The sequence below is a fragment of the Neovison vison genome, chromosome 6 (genome assembly GCF_020171115.1).
Source record: "Neovison vison isolate M4711 chromosome 6, ASM_NN_V1, whole genome shotgun sequence".
NCBI classification, from domain to species: domain Eukaryota; kingdom Metazoa; phylum Chordata; class Mammalia; order Carnivora; family Mustelidae; genus Neogale; species Neogale vison.
Window position 1 is genome coordinate 219,903,080 of NC_058096.1, and position 25,860 is coordinate 219,928,939.

The 25,860-nt window shown below is 44.8% G+C and overlaps 1 protein-coding gene across 1 annotated transcript; it reads left to right on the top strand.

Annotated features, from left to right (window-relative positions):
• Positions 1 to 989: 989 nt before the first annotated feature.
• CD70 (CD70 molecule) lies at positions 990 to 3,911 on the top strand. Its single transcript, XM_044255438.1, is given in 5 exon segments — positions 990 to 1,163; positions 1,165 to 1,198; positions 1,396 to 1,604; positions 2,371 to 2,404; positions 3,427 to 3,911. Coding segments are annotated over 5 exon segments (720 nt in total). The 5' UTR covers positions 990 to 1,112; the 3' UTR covers positions 3,819 to 3,911.
• Positions 3,912 to 25,860: the final 21,949 nt, after the last annotated feature.

Below are 25,860 nucleotides of genomic sequence, written 5' to 3' on the forward strand. Positions count from 1 at the left end.
TGCCTACAGGTAAAGCTCCCCAGAACACGGCCGCGTGCACTTGACTCCCACGCCCCGCCCCCCCCACAGCAGCTTTCCTGCCGGGCCAGCTTAGGTCGGCACAATCCCAGGAGCCCAGGTGATCTCTCTACGCCTTGTAGCTGTGCCTCTGGTACCAGAATCTTGTGGGGACCCCAACACAGTACCGTAAAGGGAGAGGCTTAAAACGACAGAAATTTATTCTGTCACAGTTCAGGAGACCAGATGTGTGAAATCAAGGTGTCCACGGGGCCTTCCTCCCTCCCAAGGCTTTAGGAAAAAATCCTTCCAGAGGCGCCTGGGTGGCTCGGTTCATTAAGCATCTGTCTTCGGCTCAGGTCATGATCCCGGGTGTCCTGAGATCTGGGATGGAGCCCTGCATCGCGTCTGGCTTCGGGCTCAGTGGGGAGCCTGCTTCTCCCTCTCCCTCTGCAGCACCCCCCCCATTTGTGCATTCCCCCCCACACCCATAAAATAAGTTTTAATTTTTTTTTTTTAAGAACCCTTCCTTACCTCTTCCCAGTTTCTGGTGTTCCAAGAAATCCTTGGTGTCCTTTGGCTTGTAGATAAATCCCTCTGATGTCCACCTCCATCTGCACATGGCTGTCTCCCCTCTGTCTCTCTGTGTGCCCTCCCCTTTCCTTACAAGAGGCCATTCATTGGATTTAGGACCCACTGTCGTCCAGTATGACCTCATCTAATTATAACCAGGAAGACCTGGTTCCCAGGCGAGGTCACAAACCAAATGAGGTTCTAGGCAGACACGATCTGGGGGGAGGAGGGGCACACTTGTCAACCCACTGCCACCGTCAGGAACAGGGGGCCCCGGAGAGGAAGAGAGAGCTGAAGGGTGTTTGTTGTGGGAGGTTCATGAGAGCAAGCCGGCCAAGTGACCATCCCTCTGCTTTTACTCTCCTTCTATTGGGCAGGTCAGTCACGTGGCCCCACAACGCGCTGGGGAAGAGCTGAGAAGCACATGGATATTTGGGGATCCCCCTGCTTTCCCTGTCTGCTTGCTGTACCCCTAAAGCCCAGCGCAGCAGCATCTGGTCCTTAGGAGATGCTCAGTGAAGGTTTGTTGAATGAATGAATGAATGAATGAATACCAGAAAGGCAAGGGTCAGGAGCCAAATAGGAAGTCTGAGGGGCCCGAGGCAGCCCTTCGATCCCTGGCGCACCACCCCGGTAGGAGCCAAGGATGGGCAGAAGTTGGGGGGTGGCGGGATTTCCCTGCTCGGTGAACAGCTCAAATCCCTCCCCTTTGCCGGACATCCCCAGAGTGCGTTGGGGCGGGTCCCAGGCAGGTTTGGGCAGGCAGGGGCCTCAGCGCTGAGGGAGGGCTGCCGCTTCCTGTCCTCGCCGCTGCTCGGCGGCTCGCCCCGCGCGCGCCAGCCGAGGCAGGGCCGATGCAGCTCCGGCTGAGGACCACGATGGCAGAGGAGGGTTCTGGCTGCCCGGTGCCCCGCCTGCCCTGGGCGTCCATCCAGAGGGTTGCTCTGCCGCTCTTTATCCTGGCCTGCGTGACCGCTGTGGTATACTGCTTCTTGTGCCAGCGCCCTGCGCAGCGGCAGCTCGAGTCACCTGGGGTAAGTCGAAAAGGAAGGTGGAGAGATGCAAACCTGCCACCTGCTCCGTGCAGCGTGGGGACCTCCGGGTGGGGCCTTGTGGGGGCGTAAGGGGAGGGGGACAACCGAGAAGACAATGCGATCGGGCAGAGCCGGGCGCAGACTGAGAGACGGAACGCCGGAAAAAAAAAAAAAAAAAAAAAATCGGAATGAGATGGAGACAAGTCCTTCTGGTTGGGGAAGACCAGAGACCGAGCCGGCAGATCGTGCATGGCTTCTCTGAATGTCTGGGCTTCGGGGGCGGGAGGAGGTAGGGAATGTCGGTTGAGCCCGGGACGTAAATCCCGGGTGGGGATCCCGGAGTGCGGAGGTTGCAGCTGAGCAAGGGGCATCCGATGTGGGCATGGAAAAATGACTCGTCTTTGGTGTTCCCCCAGCAGGCTGACTCAGAAGCTGCTGGGGGCTTCACAAAGCCGGGAGGGGGTGGGTTCGGGACCTCTAAGGGCAAGCGACCCACAGCGCTCTTCTGGAAACCCCGGACACCCAGCACAGGGACCCCCTTTGGGGGCAGCGCAGGGGGCGGGACTTCGCAGCGGAGAGAAAGCAGGTGTAGGCAGTTCAAACCTACTTCCTCTTTATAAGCTCTTTTTTAAAAAAAGTCACAACTCAGTCCAACGTGTTGAGAAGTGGGTAGGAGGACCACCAGAGAAAAGAGAGGTCTTCATTTGGGGGGACCTTAAAGCCTTGATGCTGATGTGCCCACCGGTTTTCTCTTCTTTCCTTCCAGTGGGATATGGCTGAGCTCCAGCTGAACTACACAGGTAACCCCTGGTGCATGTGGGGGAGGCAGAAAGAGAGAGGGAGAAAAAAAGAGAAATCCAGAGGGAGAGACAGAAAGAGAAAGAACAGGAGAAAGGGAAAGAGAGGCAAAGTAGGGCAGTGTTTCTGGCTCTCTGCTCCCTTACTTTCTCAGTCCCTTGCACTTTATCCTCTGCCTTGGGAGAACTAAACCAGGGTCACGGTCACGATTGGTTGCCAGATTCCTTCATCCACCCCACAGACCTTAACTGAGCAGCTGCTGTGAGCCGGGGCCCCAGCAGGGAAGAGGGCTGTGCTTGGCCTCGCAGGCTTGGGGTCAGACAGTAAATGAATGAATGCATAAAACACGCAGCTGCCATGCAGGGTACCACCCGCCTCTCGTATGTTTTACAGAAAAATGAAGCAGGGGACGGGATTGGGGCCTGCCAGGGTTCGTTTTGCCACGGGCAAAAGTGAGATCCTCAGGAGCAGCGTCCCTGAGAAGATGGCCTTAGCTCAAAGACGTGGAGGCGGTGATGGAGGGAGCCGCCAGCTGGTGGCCCGTGGGGAAATGGGGAAGCCATTCCCCTCCTGGGCTCTCTCTAACCCTCCCCACGGTGGGGCCTTTCCCCGCTCAACCCCAGAGGCTGAATGCTGTGTTCATTGCATTTGGTAATGGAAGGAAACCCTGTTCCTCTTTTTCTTCTCTGGCCCTTTCCATTCTGGCCGCTGGGACAGAATACGGTAGATGGGGTAGCTTGTAACAGCGTTTCTGGAAGCTGGAAGTTCAGGATCAAGGTCTCAGCAGATTCAGTGTCTGGTGAGAACCTGCTGCCCCGGGTCTAGGTGGCCTTCTTTCCTCTGTGTACTCACACGGCCAACGGGAGAGAGGGCGCCACCCTCAAGATCTCACCCCCTCCCAGAGGCCCCACCCAATACCATGACCTTGGGCGTTAGGTCTCAAACCAGGAATCTTGGACACCTGGGCTGTAGCGCTCCTTCCCTAAACCTCCGACCCCCCACCTCCCTGCCACTCTGCCTCTAGGTCGGCGGCGGCCAGATGGCAGGTTACGCTGGCTGGGAGGCCCCGCCCTGGGCCGCTCCTTCTTGCATGGACCCGAGCTGGACAACGGGCAGCTGCGTGTGCGACGCAGTGGCATCTATAGGCTGCACATCCAAGTGACACTGGCCAACTGTTCGTCCTCCCTGTGGGCCACCACGCGCCACAGGGCCACCCTGACGGTGGGCATCTGCTCCCCGGCAGCCCACAGCATCAGCCTCCTGCGTCTCAACTTTCACGACGGCTGTGTGGTCACCTCTCAGCGCCTGACACCACTGGACCGCGGGGACACCCTCTGCACCAACCTAACCCTGCCCCTGCTGCCATCCCCAAACGCTGATGAGACCTTTTTTGGGGTTCAGTGGGTGCACCCCTAATTATTGCCCCTCCTGACCCAGATCAGTTGCGACGATGTTTTCTCTTTCCTTTTTCCTTTCTCCAATAAAAATGCCTTATTTTTTCTTTGTGTATCTCTGCAGTATAGCGCTTTATAATAAATATCTATTGGGTCTTTGTCTTCATTTCTGGCACCAGAGCTCCAGTGCCAGAAAACCCTTGGAATTTCCTAAGTGATGAGAATGATCAAGGTGTCTTTTGTTATGCTAATGAGTGACTTTGGGAAAGCCCTCTGTTCACCTAGGGTCTGGGGCCAGGTTGCCAGGGGAACCAAACAAGGAATTGGGGGTTGGAACTTTCAGTTCCCACCACCAGAAACCTGCGTAATGAAGCCTCCTTAAAAACACTGGAGAAGGGACGCCTGGGTGGCTCAGTGGGTTAAAGCCTCTGCCTTCGGCTCAGGTCATGATCCCAGGGTCCTGGGATCGAGCCCCGCATCGGGCTCTCTGCTCAGCAGGGAGCCTGCTTCCTCCTCTCTCTGCCCGCCTCTCTGCCTATTTGTGATCTCTGTTAAATAAATAAACTCTCTTAAAAAAAAAAAAAAAGCTGGAGAAGGCGGTCGTGGGCGTAGGGAGGGAAAAAATGAAACAGGATGGGATCAGGAGGGAGACAAACCACAAGAGACTCTTAATTTCATGAAATAAACTGAGGGTTGCTAGAATGTGGGGGGCGGGAGGGATGGGGTGTCTGGGTGATGGACACTGGGGAGTGTATGTGCTGTGGTGAGTGCTGTGAATTGTGTGAGACTGATGACTCACCGACCTGTACCCCCGGGGCAAATAATACATTATATGTTAATTTAAAAAAATTTTTTAACGCAGGAGGATGGGGTTAGGAGAGCGTCAGGACTGGTAAAGGGTGGCTTGCTTGGAGAGAACATGGAGGGGTCTGGTGGAGGTTCACCAACCACTTGTAGCTTGGTGCTGCCTGATTCAAACTGGTCGTTTTGTAACTTTTTAAAAAAAATTCTGGGTGCCTGGGTGGCTCAGTCATTACGCGTTTGCCTTCAGCTCAGGTCATGATCCTGGAATCCTGGGATCGAGCCCTGCACCAGACTCTGCTCAGCGGCAAGCCTGCTTCTCCCTCTCTCACTCCCCCTGCTTGTGTTTCTTCTGTGTGTGAGTCTGTCTGTCTGTCTCTCAAATAAATAAATAAAATCTTTCAAAAGAATTTTTTTACTTAATTTACTAGAGAGTGTGCAAGCACAAGCAGGGGGAACAGCCAGCAAAGGGAGAAGCAGGCTCCCCACTGAGCAAGGAGCCAGAAGCGGGGCTTGATCCCAAGACCCCGGGATGGTGACCTGAGCCAGAGGCAGATGCCCCTCAAATTGGTTTTTGTTCAAATAAATTCTTAAAATGTCTATTTGCCTCAGTTTATCTTTTAACAGATCTCTATAGTATTTATCACCTTTGGACATTTTAGAGGGATCCACTTACTTATTTTCCTTATTGTCTGTCTTCCTGCTACATCCAACTAGAATGAAGAATTGGGGAGGCCAGGGACTGTGGTCTCTGCTGTGTAGAGGGAATTGCTTGGCACATACCTTTGAGTGAATGAATGAATTCTATCAGCTAGAAAATCACCATCATGACTCCACAGAGCAATGTGCACACTTAGCACCTGCATCTTGATTTTTTTTTAAGATTTTATTTATTCATTTGAGATGGGGGTGGGGGAACACAGGGGGGCACAAAGCGGACTCCCCACTGAGCAGGGAGCCTCATGCAGGGCGTGATCCCAGGACCCCAAGATCAAGACCTGACCCAAAGGAAGATGCTTAACGTACTGAGACACCCAGGCACCACTGCATCTTGATTTCGGTTACCATTCTCTGTTAAAAAGAAATCAGGGCTCCTTGGAGAAATGGCTGATTGTAGTAGCAGGACCAAAAAATTTGCAAGATAACCATGGAGCATTGTGTACGTGGCAGAAATAAGGATGTCCACGAAAGAAAGAAGGGAAGGAAAGGAAAGAGAGAAAGAAAGAGAGAGAGAGAGAGAAAGGGAGAAAGAAAGAGAGAGAAGGAAAGGAAGAGAGGGAGGGAAAGAAAGAAATGAGAGAGTGAAAGAAAGAGAGAAAGATGGATGTCATATTGGTCTGTGTATGTCACAGGAGCACAGAAGGGAACTGACAAAGCCTCCAATGACTAAAATTGGAATAATTTGAGCGATAAAATAAATAGAATCATACTGAATAATTAAAAATATAAAATAAATATTCATGAGTCCGTATTGATCTAAATAGGTGATTCAATACATAAATGGGGAAGAAGAGACAAAAACCTTGTGCAGGATTTCCAATTTATGTTGTGAACCTTAAAAGTGAAACTGTTGGTTATGGGCGGCCTGAGTGGCTCAGTCTGTCGTTAAGCAACCCATTCTTGGTTTCAGCTCAGGTCGTGATCTCGGGGTTTTGTTTTGGTTTTTGGTTGTTTTTTTTTTAAAAGATTTTATTTATTTATTTGACAGACAGAGGTCATAAGTAGGCAGAGAGGCAGGCAGAGAGGAAGGGGGAAGCAGGCTCCCCACTGAGCAGAGAGCCCTATGCGGGGCTCAATCCCAGGACCCTGAGATCATGACCTGAGCCAGAGGCTTAACCCACTGAGCCCCACCCAGGTGCCCGGATCTCAGGGTTTTGAGATCAAGTCCCACTTCAGGCTCCTTGCTCAGCACAGAGTCTGCTTGTCCCTCTCCCTCTTCTCATCCTTCTGTTCTCTTACTCTCCCTCTTTTTCTCTAAATAAATTAGCAGAAAACTTCAATCCACAACAAGCAAGCTATAGCAAAACTATAGGAATGTCTGCCAAACAAAGGAAAGGATTTCTCTTTATAGAGAAAAGCAGGAAATTGGGAATGTTGGCATAAATACAGAGCCCATTGGAGTAACCTGGGAGGTTGAGGTATAATGGCTTCTCATTAGGTGAACTGTGAGTCTCCCGTCAGTTACACTGCTGCCAAGGTAGGAGGAAAAGTTCCTTCCTCCTACTAGTGTAGTAAAGTGTATCCATGTGCAAGGTGTGGCTCCTCCTCTTGGATTTACAACTAATGATGAGTGTTAGGAAATGAGAGACCTCCCTGCCACAAATCCCAACTCCATTTTAATGAGGTTTCCCTTTATAATTTTCACAATGTAGCTGCTCCATCCTAAAGGAGGATAGGACAACTCCCCGCTCCGTAGATGTGGGCTCTACATAGTGACTTCCTTCCAAAGAGGACAAAATGGAGAGTACGGAGATGAGGAGTAATTTTACAGTGGAAAAACCTGACCAACACACCTCAGCCAGGTGACCGAGACCAACATCAGCAGTGATAAGACATTGCAACACCACACACTTCCAATATGAGAGGATGAGAAGGACATTTCACCTCTGGGTTCTTCCTCTCAAAATCCATCACCCCAGTCAAACTAGGAGGAAAAAAAAAAAATCAGACAAATTCCAAGAAGGAGACATTCTACAAAATACCTGACCAGTTCTCTTCAGAATGCTCCAAGTCACCAAAAACAAAGAAAGTCTGAGAAACTGTCACAGCAAAGAGGAACCTAAGGAAATGTGATCACCAAATGTACTTGGGAATCATGGATGGGATCCTGGGCAGGAAAAGATGTTAGGGGGAAGGGGGAAAGCAAAGGAAATCTGAATCAACTATGCGATTTAGTTAATAATGATGTATCAGGATTGGTCCATGAGTTGTAGCAAGGTTCTATTATCAAGATAAGGTATTAAAAATAGAGAAACTGTGAGCATGGAAGTATATGAGAAGTCTATACTCTGCTCAACTTTCCTATAGATCTAAAACTGTTCTAAAAAATAAAGTTTATCAGTAAAACATAAAGTAATGAAAGTTGCCTCAGTGGAGGGTGGTATAGTCAAGAGAGAAATTCTGAGTTTCAAAAGTTTAAACAGTGGACTTGTGAAATCCTAGCTTCCAAGGTGATTTCCACAGGGCATACAAGATGATGTCATTTAGATGTAAATTTCTAAATTTAGTACACCCTTGCTGATACCAGCACTATTAAATGTAGCCACAGGTGGAAGAGTTAACAGTGACTCATAAGACAATAGAAAAGATCAATGATATTAAGAGCTAGCTCTTCGAAAAGTAAACAAAATACACAAACCTTTACCAAGACTCACCAGGGGAAAAAACAGAGAAGACTAAAATAAATAAAATCAGAAATGTGAGAGAAGGAGACATGACAACCAGTTCCACAGAAATACAACGGATCATGATAGGACTCAAACCATTGGAAATTTATCCTATGTTCATAGATTGGAAGAATTAATGTTGTTAAAATGTCCATATCACCCACATCACCCATAGCTGGATTCAATGCCATCCCTATCAAAATCCCAATGGCATTTTTCACAGAAATAGAAAAAATTTCCGATTTATATGGAACCATAAAAGACCCCAAATAGCCAAAGCAATCTAAAAAAGAAAAGAAAGGTAAGAAAAGAAATATGTTGCAGACATCATACTTACTGATTTCAAATTATATTACAAAGCTATAGTCATCAAATCAGTATGGTATTGGCATAAAAACAAATACATGATGTCTGGAACAGAATAGAGTCTGGAAATAAATCCATGCATATATGGTCAAGTAATCTATGAGAAAAGAGCCAAGAATATGCATTGGAGAAATGATGGTTGTTTTTGAGAAACCTGGATAGCCACATGCAAAAGAATGAAATCAGACCCCTATCTTACACCATATGCAAAACCAACTCCAAATGGATTAAAGACTTGAACATAAGACCTGAAACCATAAAGCTCCTAGAAAAAAATGTAGGGGATAATTTCCTTGACACTGGTCTTGGCAATGATTTTTGGATTTGCACCCTTTAAAAATTTTCCAAAAGTAAAACATGCCCGGTGGCAAAAATCCCAGCAGACCAAAAGAATATAAAGTAAAACAAACAACAAAAAAAGCCAGATTTTGTATAGTCCTTCCATTGATTTACCTTTTAAAAGGCTCACAGACCATTTTGCAATACGTCCTTCCATATTGCTTGCTAGTAGATCTGAGTTTCAAGAGGACAGCTCGTCTAAGTGAGTATGGGAAGGATAGCTATTCTGATGGGTGTAAAGAGTTATCTCTCGTGGTTTTGATTTTCATTTCCCTCATGATGAGAGATGGTGAGCATCTTTCATGTACCAAATGACCACCTATATGTCTTCCTTGGCAAAATGTCTAGTCAGGTCCTCTGCTCATTTTTTTTTAAATTGGATTTTTTTTTCATTACTGTGTTTTGTGAGTTCTTTATATATTTTGGATACTAATCCCTTCAGATATATGGTTTACAAATATTTTCTCCCATTCCTTGGGTTGCCTTTTCGTTTTGTTGATGGCTTCCTTTTCTGTGAAGATTTTTACCTTGAGATCACCCCATTTGTTTCTTTTTGCTTTTGTTGCCTTTGTCTTTGATGTTAAATGTTCAAGACTTTAAACATTTGAGTTGATTTTTGCAGACGGTTGTAAGATAGAGGTCTAGTTTCGTTCTTTTAACCCAGTGAGAACTATTTCACATTCTGACCTTCAGAACCATAAGAATGTAAACTTGTGTTGTTTTAAGCCACGAAGTTGGCGATCATTCATTATAGGCAGCCATGGGAAATAACACCTGCCCTCCCATTTGCCGTAGTGGTTGGGGTTCCATTCTCTCGTTAGCTCCTGCTTCTCTCCTCGCCTCCCACCGCCCTTGTCTCTTTCTTCATAGATCTTACTCCCTTGTCTCAAAATTCTGCTGACATTATCATGCAGAGTACTTGAGTTCTACCATCATTGATATCCAGGGTTATAGGGCTCCACAATCACCAAAGATTATATATCTAGAGGTTTTCATAAACAAAGGACCGTCAACCAACTTTCAGAAATGAATTGGATCACTCCACTTGAAATCAAGGGGCCATTGTTAGGATCATGAGCTTCACAATGGCAGAAATGGAGAGGGTTCTGGGGTGTACTGTGAAGTAGAAAATGAGTCTAGAGCCAGGTTAGGCAGAACGTTGAATGCCAGACTAAGGACTAAGGATTTATTGCCCAGAAAAGAGGGAGCCATTGAAGGTGTCAGAGTGAGGAGGAATGTGATTGAATTTGTAGTTTTAAAAGGTCATTCCAGGAGCCTTCAACACAATCCTTCCCACTGCAGGACTAGATCACATTATCTCCTTCTGCACCACTGCTACTCTCCTTCACCATGCTGTCTACAAATAACAGCTCTACATGGGAGTGTTTGCTGACTCTCCTTTAGGACCAGGGCAGCCTTGTTTACTTTAGACATTAGAGTATCTGTGGTTTGGCAAGAGAATGAGCATAATAATGATAGAGGAGAAAAGGTAAATATTGGTTAAAGAAAAAAAAAGAAAAACTCTGCATCATTAGTTGTGAGGGAAATGTGAATCGAGACCACTGTGAGACACCACCGCACACCCCCTGGGGTTGTTACAATACAAGAAGACAGACAATAGAAAATGCTGGCAAAGATGGACAGAAATTAGAACTGGGATGGTTAACTTAAGGTGTCCACTTGACCAGATCGTGGGATGGCCACACACCTGGTTAGGCATGATGTCTGGATGTGTCTGTGAGGGTGTTTTGGAAGAGCTTAGCTTCTGAATCTGTAGACTGCAAAGGGAGCACTGCCCTCCTTGATGAGGGTCGGCCTCATCTAACCTGTGGAGGACCTAACTAGACCAGAAGCAGAGGAAGGAAGGATCTATGTCCTTCCTGACTGCCTCACTGAGCTAGGCCACTGGTCTTTTCCTGCCCTTGAACTGTGATGTCCACCAACTCTTCTGGTTCTCAGGCCTTTGACTTGGACTCCAATTACATCAAGAGCTCTCTTCAGTCTCAGGCATGAAAATGAAAAGACCATGGGGCACACTCTCATGAGCCAATTTGTCATATTAAATCTCTTTACAGATGCGTATTTCCTGTAGGCTCTGTTTCTCCAGTAACTCTGAAGCAGGAACATTCATACAAGTACTAGTGGGATTCTAACATAATTCAATCTCTGTACAAAACAGCCCAACTGTTCCTCAAAAATTAAACACAGAACCACAGCATGATGAAGAATTTCACTCCTAGGTATGTACCCAAGAGAAATAAAAACACACGGTCCACACAAAAGCTTGTACAGTAGTAATTTCACTATACCATTAGTCATAATAGCCCCAGAATTGAAACAACCCAAATGTCCTTCAACAAATGAATAAATACACAAAATGTGGCCTGATAGTCACTGATTGGCAGCTGAAGAATGAAGTACGGGAACGTATTACAATATGAACAAACCTTGAAAAGAGGATGCAAAGCAAGAGAAGTCAGATCCCAAAGACTACATATTATATGATACCATTTATATGGAATGTCCATAACAGAAAAACCTATAAAGACAGAAAGTAGATTAGTAAGCATTCTTCAGAGAAACAGAATCAACAAGAGGCACTAAAATATAGGAGATTTACTAGAAGGAATTAGCTTATGCAATTGTGGAACCAGATGAGTCAAGAGCTGTAGTTGGTGAGGTGGAGACCACAGAGAAGCAGTTGTTTGGTGCAGTCCAGGGGCCCACAGTCTCATGACTGACTGAAAGAGCCAGTGTTCCAGTCTGAGGATGAAAGCATGAAATAAAATCCAAGTTCAAAGGCAGACAAGAGTTCCCTCACATGCCGCCTTTTTGTTCTACTCACGTTTCAGCTGATTAGATGAGACCCGCCTTAATGAGGAATGTTGTTGTCATTTTTAAGATTTTATTTCTAAGTCACCTCTACACCAAATGTGGGACTCAAACTCATAACCCCAAGATCGAGAGTCACGTGTTCCACCAACCCAGCCAGCCAGGAGCCCCCAATTTTAACATTCTTGGCGTGCCTCTTTTGATGGACGATGGTAAAAATCAGAGAAAGAAAGCTGAGAAAGAAAAAAATGTGTCTTTTTCAATTTCTCCAGATACTGACTCAAAGACCATGCTCAGACGTTATCTAATCTGAATTCCCCTTCTCCCCATCCTGGACCTCACCCCCTCTAGGACCCAAGTGAAACTATTTGAATAAAGATAGCTCAGATTTCCCCAGTTGGGGCAACCGCACCCTTCAGTATGATGCAAGACACCAGTGTCCCCACATTCTGTATTTCTTTACCCCTTGGTGGTTGGAATGAGTGCATGGGCAGAGACGTACCTGTGGTAGTATCGGTTCCTCAGCGAGGGTATCATCGTCCAAGGGCACAGCCCTTGAGGATTTAAAATGTGTGAGACTTAAAGCCATCAGACAGTGAGACCTCCCCCAACATGGGTTCTAGGAGAAGGTGGCAGAATCCTTCAGCCTTTGTGAAAACCGATCCACTGACTTTTCCTCACATTCCATCTGTTCTCCACTGGAATCACAGAAGACCCAGAGAATTTAAAAAAAATCTATGCCGGCAGATCTGGGGCAGACTCTTCTCCTCTTTCCCCTACCGCAAGATCACACTACGGTTGTGTGGTTCTTTCCTCCCTTAGAATTAACTCTATACTGTGGGGACTCTTCAATATCGTTATGCAAATAGGCCCAGATAGAATGGTGCCCCAAGCTCAGGAGACAAGCCCAGACATGCCTGGACTTGGTTTAGCTTGAGCTGCATCTGAACTCCCAGGCTCAAATACAAACCGAAAACACTTAACACAAGAGCCTTTTATAAGGTCCTCCAGCCCTGGAATGTTGGATAGCTGCCTAACATAGGTATATAATGAAATTTGTCACTGAGAAAAAGGACTGAAAACGATGGTTAGCTTTGCTTAATGTTTAAGTTTTTATTTAAGTTATCTCTACACCCAGCCCGGGGCTCCCTGAGGTCCAGAGTCATATGTTGAACCAGCTGATCCAGTAAGTAATCTACACATAGCTGTTAAGAACAAGTGAATGAAATAAATAGGAGCTGGAAGTTTATAAATGAACGTTTTAACAATGATTATCTTTTTTAATATTTTATTTATTTATTTGACACTGAGAGAGAGAGAGAGAGAACAGAAGCAAGGGGAGCAGCAGGCAGAGGGAGAGGGAAAGGCAGAGAGCCAGATGTGGGGCTCAATCCCAGGACCCGGAGGTCATGACCCGAGTCGAAGGCAGAGGCTCAACCCCCTGAGCCACCCAGGCGCCCCAAATGATTATGTTTTATAAAACATTATAAAACAATAATGATCATTATAAAACAATGATTATGTTTTATAAAGTATGTCTACTTTAAAATAGTTTCCAAAATATTTTGGTACCTTGAAATCTCAAAGTTCTACTAAGTTACAAGTTGAGTGACAGATACTCATTGAGTATCTAGATTATTTCCAAATAAGAAAATATAATGAAATATTAATTGCCAAACATAACTCTTAGTTTACCTGCCTTTGGCTTCCTATTCGAATGAAAGAATTTGGGGGGTCTATTAGTAAAAAATGCGCCACATTGAAAATTATGGAAAATTATATGCTTCTAGAAGTAATGAAAGAGTATATTCATAATTTGCCGGTCTAGAGAATGTTGGTATGTAACACTTCATAATTGCCTGCTTTTTAGTTTTCACTAGAAATTAAGATTTCTGAGAGGTAAGAATTCCAACTAATGTATATAATTCAAAGCACTAGAAAGGATTCCCCAAACATGGAAGAGAAGATTCCCCTCCCCTGAACCTTATTGTCTGGGTAGACACATAGACCATCACTCTGTCTGATAATAAAAATAAAAAAATAAAATAAAAAATAAAAAATAAACCAGACTTAGTAAGGAGAGACTTTATTTAAGAGTTCTTACAAGGGGGCAGGAGAAGATATCGAGATGGGACAGGGGGAGTATTAGGATAGGAGAACTCTGAGCATTAAGTCTTTAAGCATCTCAAGAGTCAAGCCAAGTTTTTCTTTTCTAGAAAGGAATAAACCATGCTAGAAAGAATTGAGCTCTCTGGCACTGGGGAAGGGGATTAAAGGACCGTGAGATGTGGGACGCCTGGGTGGCTCAGTTGGTTGGACCACTGCCTTCGCCTCAGGTCATGATCCCGGAGTCCTGCGGTCGAGTCCCACATCAGGCTCCCAGCTCCATGGGGAGTCTGCTTCGCTCTCTGACCTTCTCCTCGCTCATGCTCTCTCTCACTGTCTCTCTCTCAAATAAATAAATAAAATATTAAAAAAAAAAAAAAAAAAAAGGACCGTGAGATGGAATATGGGGTCAGAGAAAGTTTTATTCTGAAGCTAGCCTGTTCTCAGAGAGGCTGCTGGCTCAGATGAGGAAGGACCAAATTCCAGGGCCTGTGGGCAGGACAGGAGTTTAATCAAAGTCTGGTGAGCAAGCACCGAGTTCTGATGGGTCAGTGGGGATAAGCAGTTGGGCTGATCACTTCTGAGGCTAAGAATGAGGGTTTGGAGGGTCTATGCCTGGCCTTAACTACAGATAAACAAGGGGAGACATATGTAGGTCTTATCGATGTCATATGGTAAAGGGTGGTTCCTTGCAGTAAGCCATTTTCAGAAACACTGACCGTAAAGGGATTTCTCTTTTCTTTTCTTTTCTTTTTTTTTTTTTTGCCATTTTAAAATTTTTAATTGCAATATAGTTAACATAGAGTGTTAAATTAGTTTCAGGTGTACAATATAGTGATTCAACATTTCTATACATTACTCAGTGCTCATCAAGATAAGCATACAGTTAATCCCCGTAAAGGGATTTCTTAACCTTCAGTCAATCAACATTGTCAATCCATAACAGCAGATAAATAAGAAGCCTTTAAGAGACTGCAAATTGGGTATCTGCATGTGCCCTTTGAGTTATTCGTTCTGCAAAGGTCTAATGAGGACCTTCAATGCACTACTATGTATGTGCTGGGCGGAGTGAACTACATCCCATAACGTTCCCTGGCTCTACAGTATCAGTCCAATCCAGCCTGCAAACAAATGGCACATGCACTGTGCTTGGTAAAGGGACAGTTTTCAACAACATGGACAGGGTTAGGGGAAGCCACCAGGAGTGATGTGGGTCCCCAGGCTAGCCACAGCCCACAGGGGCCAGAGGAGGAAGCAATTAGGAGAACCCAGAGAGCACAGCCCTAACTGTTGCAAAAGCCTGCAGGAGAAGGTCTCTGTCCTTCAGTGAAGTTCAAAAAATGAAAGCTTTCATGGCCATACTAATATAAAATAAATGTGTTAAAGATTTTATTCAGCTCATTCATTAATGAAGATGGTAGGGCAGATTTCAAATTTAGGAAACACAATGTACAAAAGTCAAAGAACACCCAGAATGAATTTGCTGATACAAACAAGACTGATGAATGCTTTTACAGAAATGCCTGTCACAGCATTATTTGTAATAACCCAAAAGTAGGAAAACGAATGTCCATTAATTGATGAATGGAGAGACAAAATGTGCTATGTCTCACAATGTAGTATTATTCAGGCATAAAGAGGAAGAAAGTAGTGACACGTGTTACAGTGTGGATGAAACTTGAAGACATTATACTAAGTGAAAGAAGCCAGACATGACAGCAGATCATACAGTGTGTGATCCCACTCACATGAAATACTCAGAATAGGCACATCTATAGGAACAGGAATTATATTAGTGACTACCGAGGGCTAGGGTATGGGAGAGGGAATGGGGAGGTTGCAGCTGAAGAGAATGGGATTTTTTTTTAATTTTTATTTTCACTCTTGATGTCTACACTGGCTTGACTGAACTTGGTCAGTCTGGATACAGTCTGCGGTTCCTTCTGCCCCATCTTGCTTCTTCCCATTTAAATCGTGAATCATTCCCTTTCGGTAATTCTCTTACACTTCTGACTCAGTGTCAGCATCTGTTTCCTGGAGACCCTAACTGACAGACATTAAGCAGTGAAAAGAAATGTGGCCATCTACCTGTTTGTTCGGGTTTTTTTTTTCTTTCAAGTTTTAGATAGTTTTCTTTTCTTAATATAAGGGGACCCAACAGAGAGGGAGCAAAGGGGGATAAGTACCCAGTTGTCAATGACCTCCTATCCTTCATTCCCTTCCAAAACCTCCTACCAGCTAAACCCAACAGGAATGATGGTTGTGAGGGAACGGGGGTACTTAGAGGTCTTCCTTCCAGGAGGTAAAGAAGCATGGACAGTGCATCTGAAGAGACAAACAGAAAATATCTGGACACTGAAGGAGCCAAAACACCAGCCTAAGAGTCAGAGTATATTAAGATAACTCTAGCTGTTGTAACAGATAAACCCCAAAGCCCCAGTGACTTAGCACAACAGAAGTTTACTTCTTGTTCATACAAAGTCTAAAACAGGTATTTCCATTTTCTTGGGAAGCTCTCCTCCAAGCAGTGATTTGGGGATCCCGTCTTCTCCCATGCTGTGGTTCTACCATCCACAAATGTGCTCATCTGCAAAAGAGGAAAGATGATGAAGGATCATTTGTGGAAGGTTTTCAATGGGCCAGACATGGGAGCTGAGCACACAGCTTCACCTCAGAGTCCACTGACTTGAACTTGGCCAACCTACAGCCAAGGAGGCTGGGACACATAGTCTAAGAGCTATGTGAGCCCAAGAATAAAAGGGGACAGTTTTGGGGAATGGCTAGCCAGTCTTGGCAGGGGGGCGGGCAGCAAACAAATTATTGCCAAAAAAAGATGTTTTAAAAACACAGTTGTAATAAGATTTGAAAAGCATCAGTTCAGGGAGCTGTAAGTTATTACATATCAGGGAGATCTTGCTTCATCTGGGGACAGGGGTTAAGGAAGGGACTCCCAAAGGAGTGACCTTCAAGAAAACACCAAGAATGGCTGAGTTGGAGCTGGCTGGGAGGAGTGGGGAGGGGAATTGGAGAGGAACAAGGAAGAGAATTCCTAACTGTAGGACCATCAGTGGCCAGTAGCTGGGAAGCAGGAAGAAGCCAAAAGGAGGTTGATGTCCTTGAGGAAGAGGGGGGCACAAGATCCTTCCAAAGAAGTAAGCAGAGACTAGTTCACTCAGGACCTTATAGGACCCCCACAACACATCTTTATGCCTGGCAAAGATAACTCGAGTCTATAGGTCCTAACAAGAACTAATTAGACCTCAGTGGCTCAGTTGGTTAAGCAACTGCCTTCAGCTCAGGTCATGATCCCGGAGTCCCAGGATCCAGTCCCACATGGGGCTCCCATCTCCACAGGGAGTCTGCTTCTCCCTCTGACCTTCTCACCTCTCATGCTCTCTCTCACTGTCTCTCTCTTTCTCAAATAAATGAATAAAATCTTTTTTTAAAAGATTTTATTCATTTATTTGATAGAGATCACAAGTAGGCAGAGAGCCAGGCAGAGAGAGAGGGAGGAAGCAGGCTCCCTGATGAGCAGAAAGCGAGATGTGGGGCTCCATCCCAGGACCCTGAGATCATGACCTGAGCCGAAGGCAGAGACTTTAACCCATTGAGCCACCCCGGTGCCCCAATAAATAAAATCTTTTTAAAAAATTTTTTCAAAGAACTAATTAGACCAATAATCAAGACTCAAGTCCAAGACTGCCCAATAGAGTTGCACCATGTTGGAAGGTGATTAATCAGCCAGTTTGCTCTTCCCTGGTATACACTCCATTGTCCGTGGTTCTGAAGTATCTTTGCACACAGGACAAGTGACCCCAATTAGAAAGTTGGCCACATAGAAATAACTAGGGGTCAGCTCGTGGAGTGTAATGAATCACCACAAACTTCGTGGTTTAAAGCAACACTCATTTATTATCTCATAGTGTCCACAGATCAGGAGTTCAGACAAGGTTCAGCAGGATTCCTTGGTCAGAGTTTCATAAATGAGGTGTTAACCAAGCTGCGTTCTCATCTGGAGGCTGGACTGGAGAAGAATCATGTCCAAGCTCATTCACGTTGTTGGCACAATTTAGTTCCTTGCAGTTGTAGAACTGAGGTCTCCAGTTTCTTGCTCCTTGTTGGCCAGAGGTCGCTCTCAGCTTGAAGATGTGATTGGGCTCTTGCCATAGGATTCCCTCCATCTTCAAAGCCAGTGAGGACAGGCTGACTCTTCTCAAGTTGTGAATCTCTCTGGCCTCCAACTTTCTCCATCTCTGACTTGTAGATCCACACTTAAAGAGCTTGTGTAATTAACTCAGGCCCACCAGAATTACCTCTTTTAATCAAAAGATTAACAGAGTCAGAGTCAACTAAACTAAACCTGCAAAATCCCTTTTGCCATGTGACATAATCACGGGAGTGATATACTATCATTTTCACAGGGAAGGGAATTCTGTAAGGGGTGGAGTCACTGGGATTGGTCTTCACTTTTGCCTAGTACATCCAGCAAGTTGTTAAAATACATATTCCTGGAACGCCTGGGTGGCTCAGTCACTTAAGCATCTGCCTTCAGCTCAGGTCATGATCCCAGCGTCCTGGGATCAAGTCCCACATCGGATTCCTTCATCAGCAGGGAACCTGCTTCTCCCTCTGCTTGTGCTCTCTCTCTCTCTCTCTCTCTGACAAATAAATACATGAAAATTTTTTTAAAAAGAGATTTAAAAAATACATATTCCTGGACCTCACACCTAGAAACTCCAATGCAATAGGTCTCCCATGGTCCCAAGGCTCGGTGTTATTTAAAGCTTTCCAGATGGCTCCAATAGGCAGCTCCTTACCCGGAGTGTCTCATAAGCCTGAAATAGTTATAACACATGTTCAGTTTTCTCCAGAAGATCTGAATCAGAGGATGAGACAGGTAAAAGAGAAAAAGCAACACATGGACTGTATACATTGAGAGAGAGAGAGAGAGAGACTTAAAGAGATGTATTCCAAAGGAAATTTTTCAAAAAAGAACAGCAGTTCAAAACCAGTTTTAGGTTTTCACAGTCTCTAGGTCATTCCCAGAAAATTCGAGCCACAGGGGTGGAGGAGAGAAGAAGTATAAATGCAAAAGGGAGCAGAAAGGAAACAGCCTGGAGGAGGACAAGGGGGAATGGTTGAACAAGAATATGAAAGTACCTAATGCTTTTGAACTAGACACTTTAAAATGATTAAGATTGAAAATCTTAGTTATATTTTACCAGAATAAAGGAAACATTTTTTTAAAAGATTTTATTTATTTATTTGACAGACAGAGATCACAGGTAGGCAGAGAGGCAGGCAGAGAGAGAGGAGGAAGCAGGCTCCCTGCTGAGCAGAGAGCCCGATGCTGGGCTTGATCCCAGGACCCCGGGATCATGACCTGAGCTGAAGGCAGAGGCTTTAACCCACTGAGCCACCCAGGCGCTCCAGGAAATTTTTTTTTTCCAGGAAATATTTTTTTAGTGAGGAGAAATGTATTGAATTATCATCGGGTTGAGTAAAAATGGTAACATACAGGGACCCCATGTTTTAACTGATGTGGCTATGTATTTAAGTGCTTTCAAGTTTCTGTTTCTATTTGATTTTTAAATTGTTATTTTAAAATGAAGTTATGGTGCGGGCCTTGTAAAACTAAATTCGTGGCAACCCTATAACTTGTCATTTCACTTCCAGGTATTTCCCTCAGAATAGTGAACGTGTATATAGAGATAGGAGGGCAATGCTGTTTGTAGCAAGATTATTCATAATAAGCAAAACCTGGAAACAACCCAAATGTCCAACAACCAGGAAATAGATCTTTAAAGAAAGAAAATTCAATGTACTGAGAAAATTCAATCATTCATCGGTTGGGTAGCATCACTTCCCATAAAGCGGCATTCTGTGAAACAGTATGAAACGGAAAATATTTCTAAGAGGACTGCAGGGTGGAGAAGGTATTAGCTAAACAAGAGAGAAGATAGTTCCCGGCTGTCTTGTACGTTCTGGGGAGGAGAGAGAGGAAATCACAGGGGTCCTCATTCACACAAGACCCCATCAGTGCTGGTCAGGACATGCCAGGTTGACGGTTCGAAGGTTACATTTCTGGGAGGTTGAAGCTGCATTTGTGTCTTGGTCTGCTGTCCTGGGAGCAAAAGACCCCAATTCAGGTCATTGTCTCTTTTCCAAAAGGATAAGCAAACTACACTTACACTATTTGTAAAGTGAGGTGTTACTCAACACAGAAGAAGAAATGAAGGCTGAGGCGGCACTTCAGAAACATTCTTTCCAGTGAAAGAAGACGCCAAGGGATACATTCTATATACTTCCATAACTTGGAAGTTCCAGAACAGGCCATGTTTATGAATTGTAATGGGGCAGCAGAACAATGTTGTTCTGGCAAGGATGCCTAGGACAGGTCTGGAGTGATGGAAGAGAAGCTCTAAATCTTGAAAGGCATGTGGGTTCCCCAGGTATGAGCATTGCTCAAGGTCGTTGCAATACTATACTTGTCATTACATAAACCCTATCTCCATTTTAAACACCCTGTGATTTGGGTTTCATAATTAACATGACTTATTACGAGCATTCGCCGGTTTTCTAAAACTGGGAACCCTTAAAATCTTCTCCTTCTGATGAACTGGTTCCCAGACCAGGCTCCTGCACGAGAAGCAAAATGGGGAGTTCACTGAGAAGGAAGTAATCAACACCAGAAACACAAGCAGGAGGGCTTGTAGACGAGGAAAAACAGCCTGGTAAGAACTCGGCCGGAGCACCGATTGGGGGTGGGGGTGGGGGGTAGAAAAAACAGGTTCTAGATGGAATGTGTCCCCCAAATTTTGCAAGTTGAAGGCTTATACCCCGATGTGATGGTGGTTGAAGATGGGACTTTTGGAGGTTGATAGTGTGTGTAAAATGTATTTTTATATATGTAATATATGTATTTATATATGTGTTTATATATTAAATACATACATATATATGTGTTTATATATATAATATATATAAATATATACATGTATATGTGTGTATATATATATTTGATCTTGTCCCCAATCCCTGACACAGAGCTCCTAAAATCCTGTCATTTTCTGTCATTATTCATAATAAGCTCCTTTTGAAACTCGACCACACCTGATGTGTGCGTGGATCGACGTCTGGAAAGCCCCTAAGGTTGGGTTCGCACCTTCAGTGAGGCTCCCCAGTAAGCTCTGTGGGCAGGAGGGACTGGACTTGAGCTGGTCCCTACCGGCCATGGATTCCATCGGTCACGCCTACCTAACAAAGCCTGCAAAAGAGGCTCGGAGCCAAGGGGTTCAGAGAGCTTCCGCTGTGGAGCACACCGCCGTGCTGGGATGGTGGGACACCTGGACAAGACCAGAAACCCCGAGCCCCTCCACACCTGTGCCCCGCTGCGGCTTTTCCTTCTGGCTGTCCCTGAGTCGAATCCTCTTATAATAAACGGGTGATCTAGTTAGTAGACTGTTTCCCTGAGTTCTGTGAGTTCGTGTGAGCCAATTACCAACCCAAGGAGGAGTCTCGTGGGAACCCTCCCCTTCCAGCCCAGACGCGATGGGCATCTGAGGTCGGGGGCAGTCTCGTGGGAGTGAGCCCTGACCTTGGGGGATCCCACACTCACTGCAGACAGATGGTGCTGGAGTTGACTTGCAGGACACAGGTCTGAGAAATGGTCAGCGTGGGGGCAAAACCCACGCGTGTGATGTTGAAAGTGTCCTATGAGTAGAGTAGAAGGAAAGCGGGGGATGGAGGAGGGGGAATTGGGTGAAGGTGGTTAAAAGGGACAAACCTGCGGCAATAAACATGTTCTGGGGATGTAACATACAACCTGGAGACTATAAGTAGCAATACTGCTTTGTATATGTCAAAGTTGCTGAGAGTAAATCTTAAAAATTCTCGTCACAGGGGAAAAAAAACCTTATTGTAACCTTCTGTAATGTGAGGTGATGGGTGTTAACTACCCTTATTGTGGTGATCGGTTCACAGTATCTCGGTCACATCATTATGCTGTGCCTACCTGCGCCGGCTGCGTGTCCATTATGTTCCAAAGGAAGCTGGAGTTGGGGCAGGGGGAGAAGGCAAGAGTTCTCCTCTACTGGGCACACGTGGAGAAATAGCTGAGGAACTTAAACAGTGTTTCCCTTTGGGAAGAGATTGGTTTAGATGAAGTCACGGGTGTGGAGCCCTCGTGATGGCATTGGTGCCTTGATAAGAAAAACACCACGCAGTTTGGTCCGTCTCCTTCTCCCCACCCCGTGAGGACACAGCAAGCCGCGGGCTAGCTGCCAGCCGGGAGGGAGAGAGCCCTCGCCAGAAACCAGCCCTGCGGACACCTTGATCTTGAACTTTCCAGCTTGCAGAACTGCTAAGAATATGTCTATTGTCTACGCCCCCTAGTCTGGGGGTTTTGTTTGTTTGTTTGTTTGTTTGTTTGTTTGTTTTAAGATTTCTATGCCCCCTAGTCTGTTTTGTTTTGTTTTAAGATATTTATTTATTTATTTGACAGAGATCATTCTTAGGCGGAGAGATGGTTGCGGGGGAGCAGGCTCCCTGATGAGCAGAAAGCGAGATGTGGGGCTCCATCCCAGGACCCTGGGATCATGACCTGAGCTGAAGGCACAGGCTTTAACCCACTGAGCCACCCAGGTGCCCCTGGGGTATTTTTATTATAGCAGCTCAAGCTGACCAGGACAGCTCTCCTGGAGCTGGATACGACACTTCAGAAGGGGATCTCTACTCCAAACCCACGGGATACAGAATTGCCAGGTGCTGAGGTCTGCAGCCGGGTTTCCCAAACTCCGCACTACCGTCGTTCAGAGCTGGATCTTTCTCCGTGGTGGGGTGGCTCGGCCACTGCGAGAGGTCGAGAGGCATCCCTGGTCCCCACGCGCCTGATGCCAGGAAATCCCCCCCCACCGCATGTGGCAATCGTAAACGTCTGAAGACATTGTGTGTGTCCCTTGGGGAGGGCAGAGTCACCCCCAGCTCAGAACCCCTACTCTAGGTTTGGGGGAAAACCCCTGGAATTAAACTGCCTGGGTAAAAGTCTGGGCCCCCACCCTAGGAAAATGACTTCAACGGCTAGCCTCAGCTTCTTGGCTGCTGAAGTGATAATAATAACCCCTCACTGGTTTGCTTATTTACTGCCACATGACAAGCTACCCTAAAAAGTGCTGGCTTTATTTTTCTTAAAATTGTAAGAGTCAGGAATCGAGAAGGGCTGGGGTGCTTTACCTTTCATCCAAGTGGTACTTGCTGGGACAGGAGAGGCTGGAGAAACCAACTTCAAAGTGACCTCTTCACTCACAGGTCTGTGCCTTGATCCCCCCTCCTCTCTGCCCCACAGGACAGAGCCAGGAGTCAGTACATTTATTTACTATATATATATATATATATCCTTATAAATAAATATTTATATATTTTATTTTTATATTTATTTATAAATATATATTTATGAATCTAGTCATTTATATATTGACAGAATATTTATGTATATTTACTGTATAAATTCATATATAAATATAGAAAATATAAATTTATATATGAAAAAATATAAATTTATTTACTATATTATGTGTGTGTGTATATATATGTATGTGTGTGTGTGTATACACTTAGGAGAGTACCACAATCCATTTATTAGATGTGGTGGAAATAAGGCAAAAGTGGAAGTGGCCCAAATCATCCTTTTTGGGGTCCCAAGGGACCAGAGCCTTGAGGTCAGGGATGAATGAGTCTGTCAGCCGGTGGTTATCTTTCTGGGCTAAGATTTAGCAGCCAAGCCCCCATTTTTATAGCTTTGCTTGCCTCTATGAAGGGAAATGATATGGTTTCAGCTGGTTCTCAAAACACTATTGAAACCAGTAAGATGTGGATTGCAGGAATTTAATTCCTTGTTTCTGGGTCAGGACACATCCCCACATCTGGTGGTTTGGGGTTGGGTTTTGTTGTTGTTTTTTTTTTTTTTATCTCCTAAAGAGGAACATTTATTTTAAAAGAAAAATTTTATCCTTTAGGAAAAAAATGTTCATGATGGCAAAGGATGTGACCTGGACAGAGTATGGCTGTTCACAGAAAAACGGAAGTCACAAGAAGGTTAAAAATAGAAAATGGTGACTGGCTGTGATAGTCTGAGCTGAAGAGGTACATGGACAAAAATATTCCACAGTACTGGTTGTGATTCTGAACTCGGAAGGAGTTTAGAACCAGAACTATAACTTAGACTGTCGATACTAGTGGGATTTCTAAGTTTGACTTTTAGGGTAATCTTTAAGATGAAGTAAATTGTGTTTTTCTGCCTTCCCCTCTGGATAAATTACTCAATATAAATTTAGTAAAAATATTACCAGAAAAAAATTATAAAAGACTTTGAAATAGACCAAAAAATTATTGGGGGTCTTCAATGGATACCTGTGAACATCCTTTTGGTTTATCTGTTTTAAAGCATTTATACCATTTTCTTTGAGCAATTTTATAATCCTGTGAGTTGCAAATAACTCATAGAAATATAAAAAGATTCTTGTCTAAGACATGAAAATAATTCTGTTCAGTGGAAAGCAACTGATTTTTCTCCATCCCTTATGGAAAAAGCCGGTTTTGGGGCACCTGGGTGGCTCAGTGGGTTAAAGCCTCTGCATTCGGCTCAGGTCATGATGCCAGGGTCCCGGGATCAAGCCCCACATCGGGCTCTCTGCTCAGCAGGGAGCCTGCCTCCTTTCCTCTCTCTCTGCCTGCCTCTCTGCCTGCTTGTGATCTCTGTTAAATAAAAAATAAAAAGTACCCAGGAGTGCAATTGCAGGGTCATAGGGAAGTTCTGCACTCCTGGGTATTTACCCCAAAGATACAGATGTAGTGAAAAGAAGGGCCATATGTACCCCAATGTTTATAGCAGCAATGGCCACGGTCACCAAACTATGGAAAGAACCAAGATGCCCTTCAAAGGACGAATTGATAAGGAAAATGTGGTCCATATACACTATGGAGTATTATGCCTCCATCAGAAAGGATGTATACCCAACTTTTGTAGCAACATGGACAGGACTGGAGGAGATTATGCTGAGTGAAATAAGTCAAGCAAAGAGAGTCAATTATCATACGGCTTCACTTATTTGTGGAGCATAACAAATAGCATGGAGGACATGGGGAGTTAGAGAGGAGAAGGGAGTTGGGGTAAATTGGAAGGGGAGGTGAACCATGAGAGACTATGGACTCTGAAAAACAATCTGAGGGGTTTGAAGTGGCGGGGGGGTGGGAGGTTGGGGTACCAGGTGGTGGGTATTATAGAGGGCACAGCTTGCATGGAGCACTGGGTGTGGTGCAAAAATAATGAATACTGTTGTGCTGAAAATAAATAAATTTAATTTTAAAAAAATAAAAAATAAAAAATCTTAAAAAAAAAGAAAACAGCATGTTTAAGAAAAAGAAAGAAAAAGCCAGTTTTGCATCTATTTGTAAATTAATTTAGTCATTCTTGATAGACTCATGTACGTGTGGTGGTTTGAAACAATTGTAACATTTTACTGGTTTAGTCATTAATTATTGTGTTAAATAATGTCTTTGACATACATTCATTTTATATTTATATAAGTCATTATTTTTCCTTTGCAAATTATCTTTCTATAATATTTAATATCTTCTTATGAAAGTAAAATGCTAAAACTGTGGCTGGATATGAATGTCCATAAATATTCATGCATTATTTGAACAAGTACCTCTCTTTCAAAAAAAGAAAAGAAACCATTTCATTCTATTTTTTTTATTTATTATTTGACAGAGATCACAAGTAGGAGAGAGGCAGGCAGAGAGAGAGGAGGAAGCAGGCTCCCTGCTGAACAGAGAGCCCGATGCAGGGCTCGATCCCAGGACCCCGGGATCATGACCTGAGCTGAAGGCAGAGGCTTTAACCCACTGAGCCACCCAGGTGCCCCCCATTTCGTTCTATTAGAAATCAAAGTATTTACCTAGACAGAAAATGCTGACCAGACCAAAATTTTTTTTCTGATACATCCTTGTCTTTTCTTTTTTAAGATTTTATTTATTTATTTGAGAGAGAGAAAACACTAGAGAGAGAGAGAGATTTAAAAAAAAAAAAGCATGGGGGGGCAGAGGGAGAGGGAGAAGCAGGATCCCCCACTGAGCTGGGAACCTGATGCAGGGCTCCATCCCAGGACCTTGGGATCAGGACCTGAGGCGAAGGCAGACACTTAACTGACTGGGCCACCCAGGCACCCCTGATAC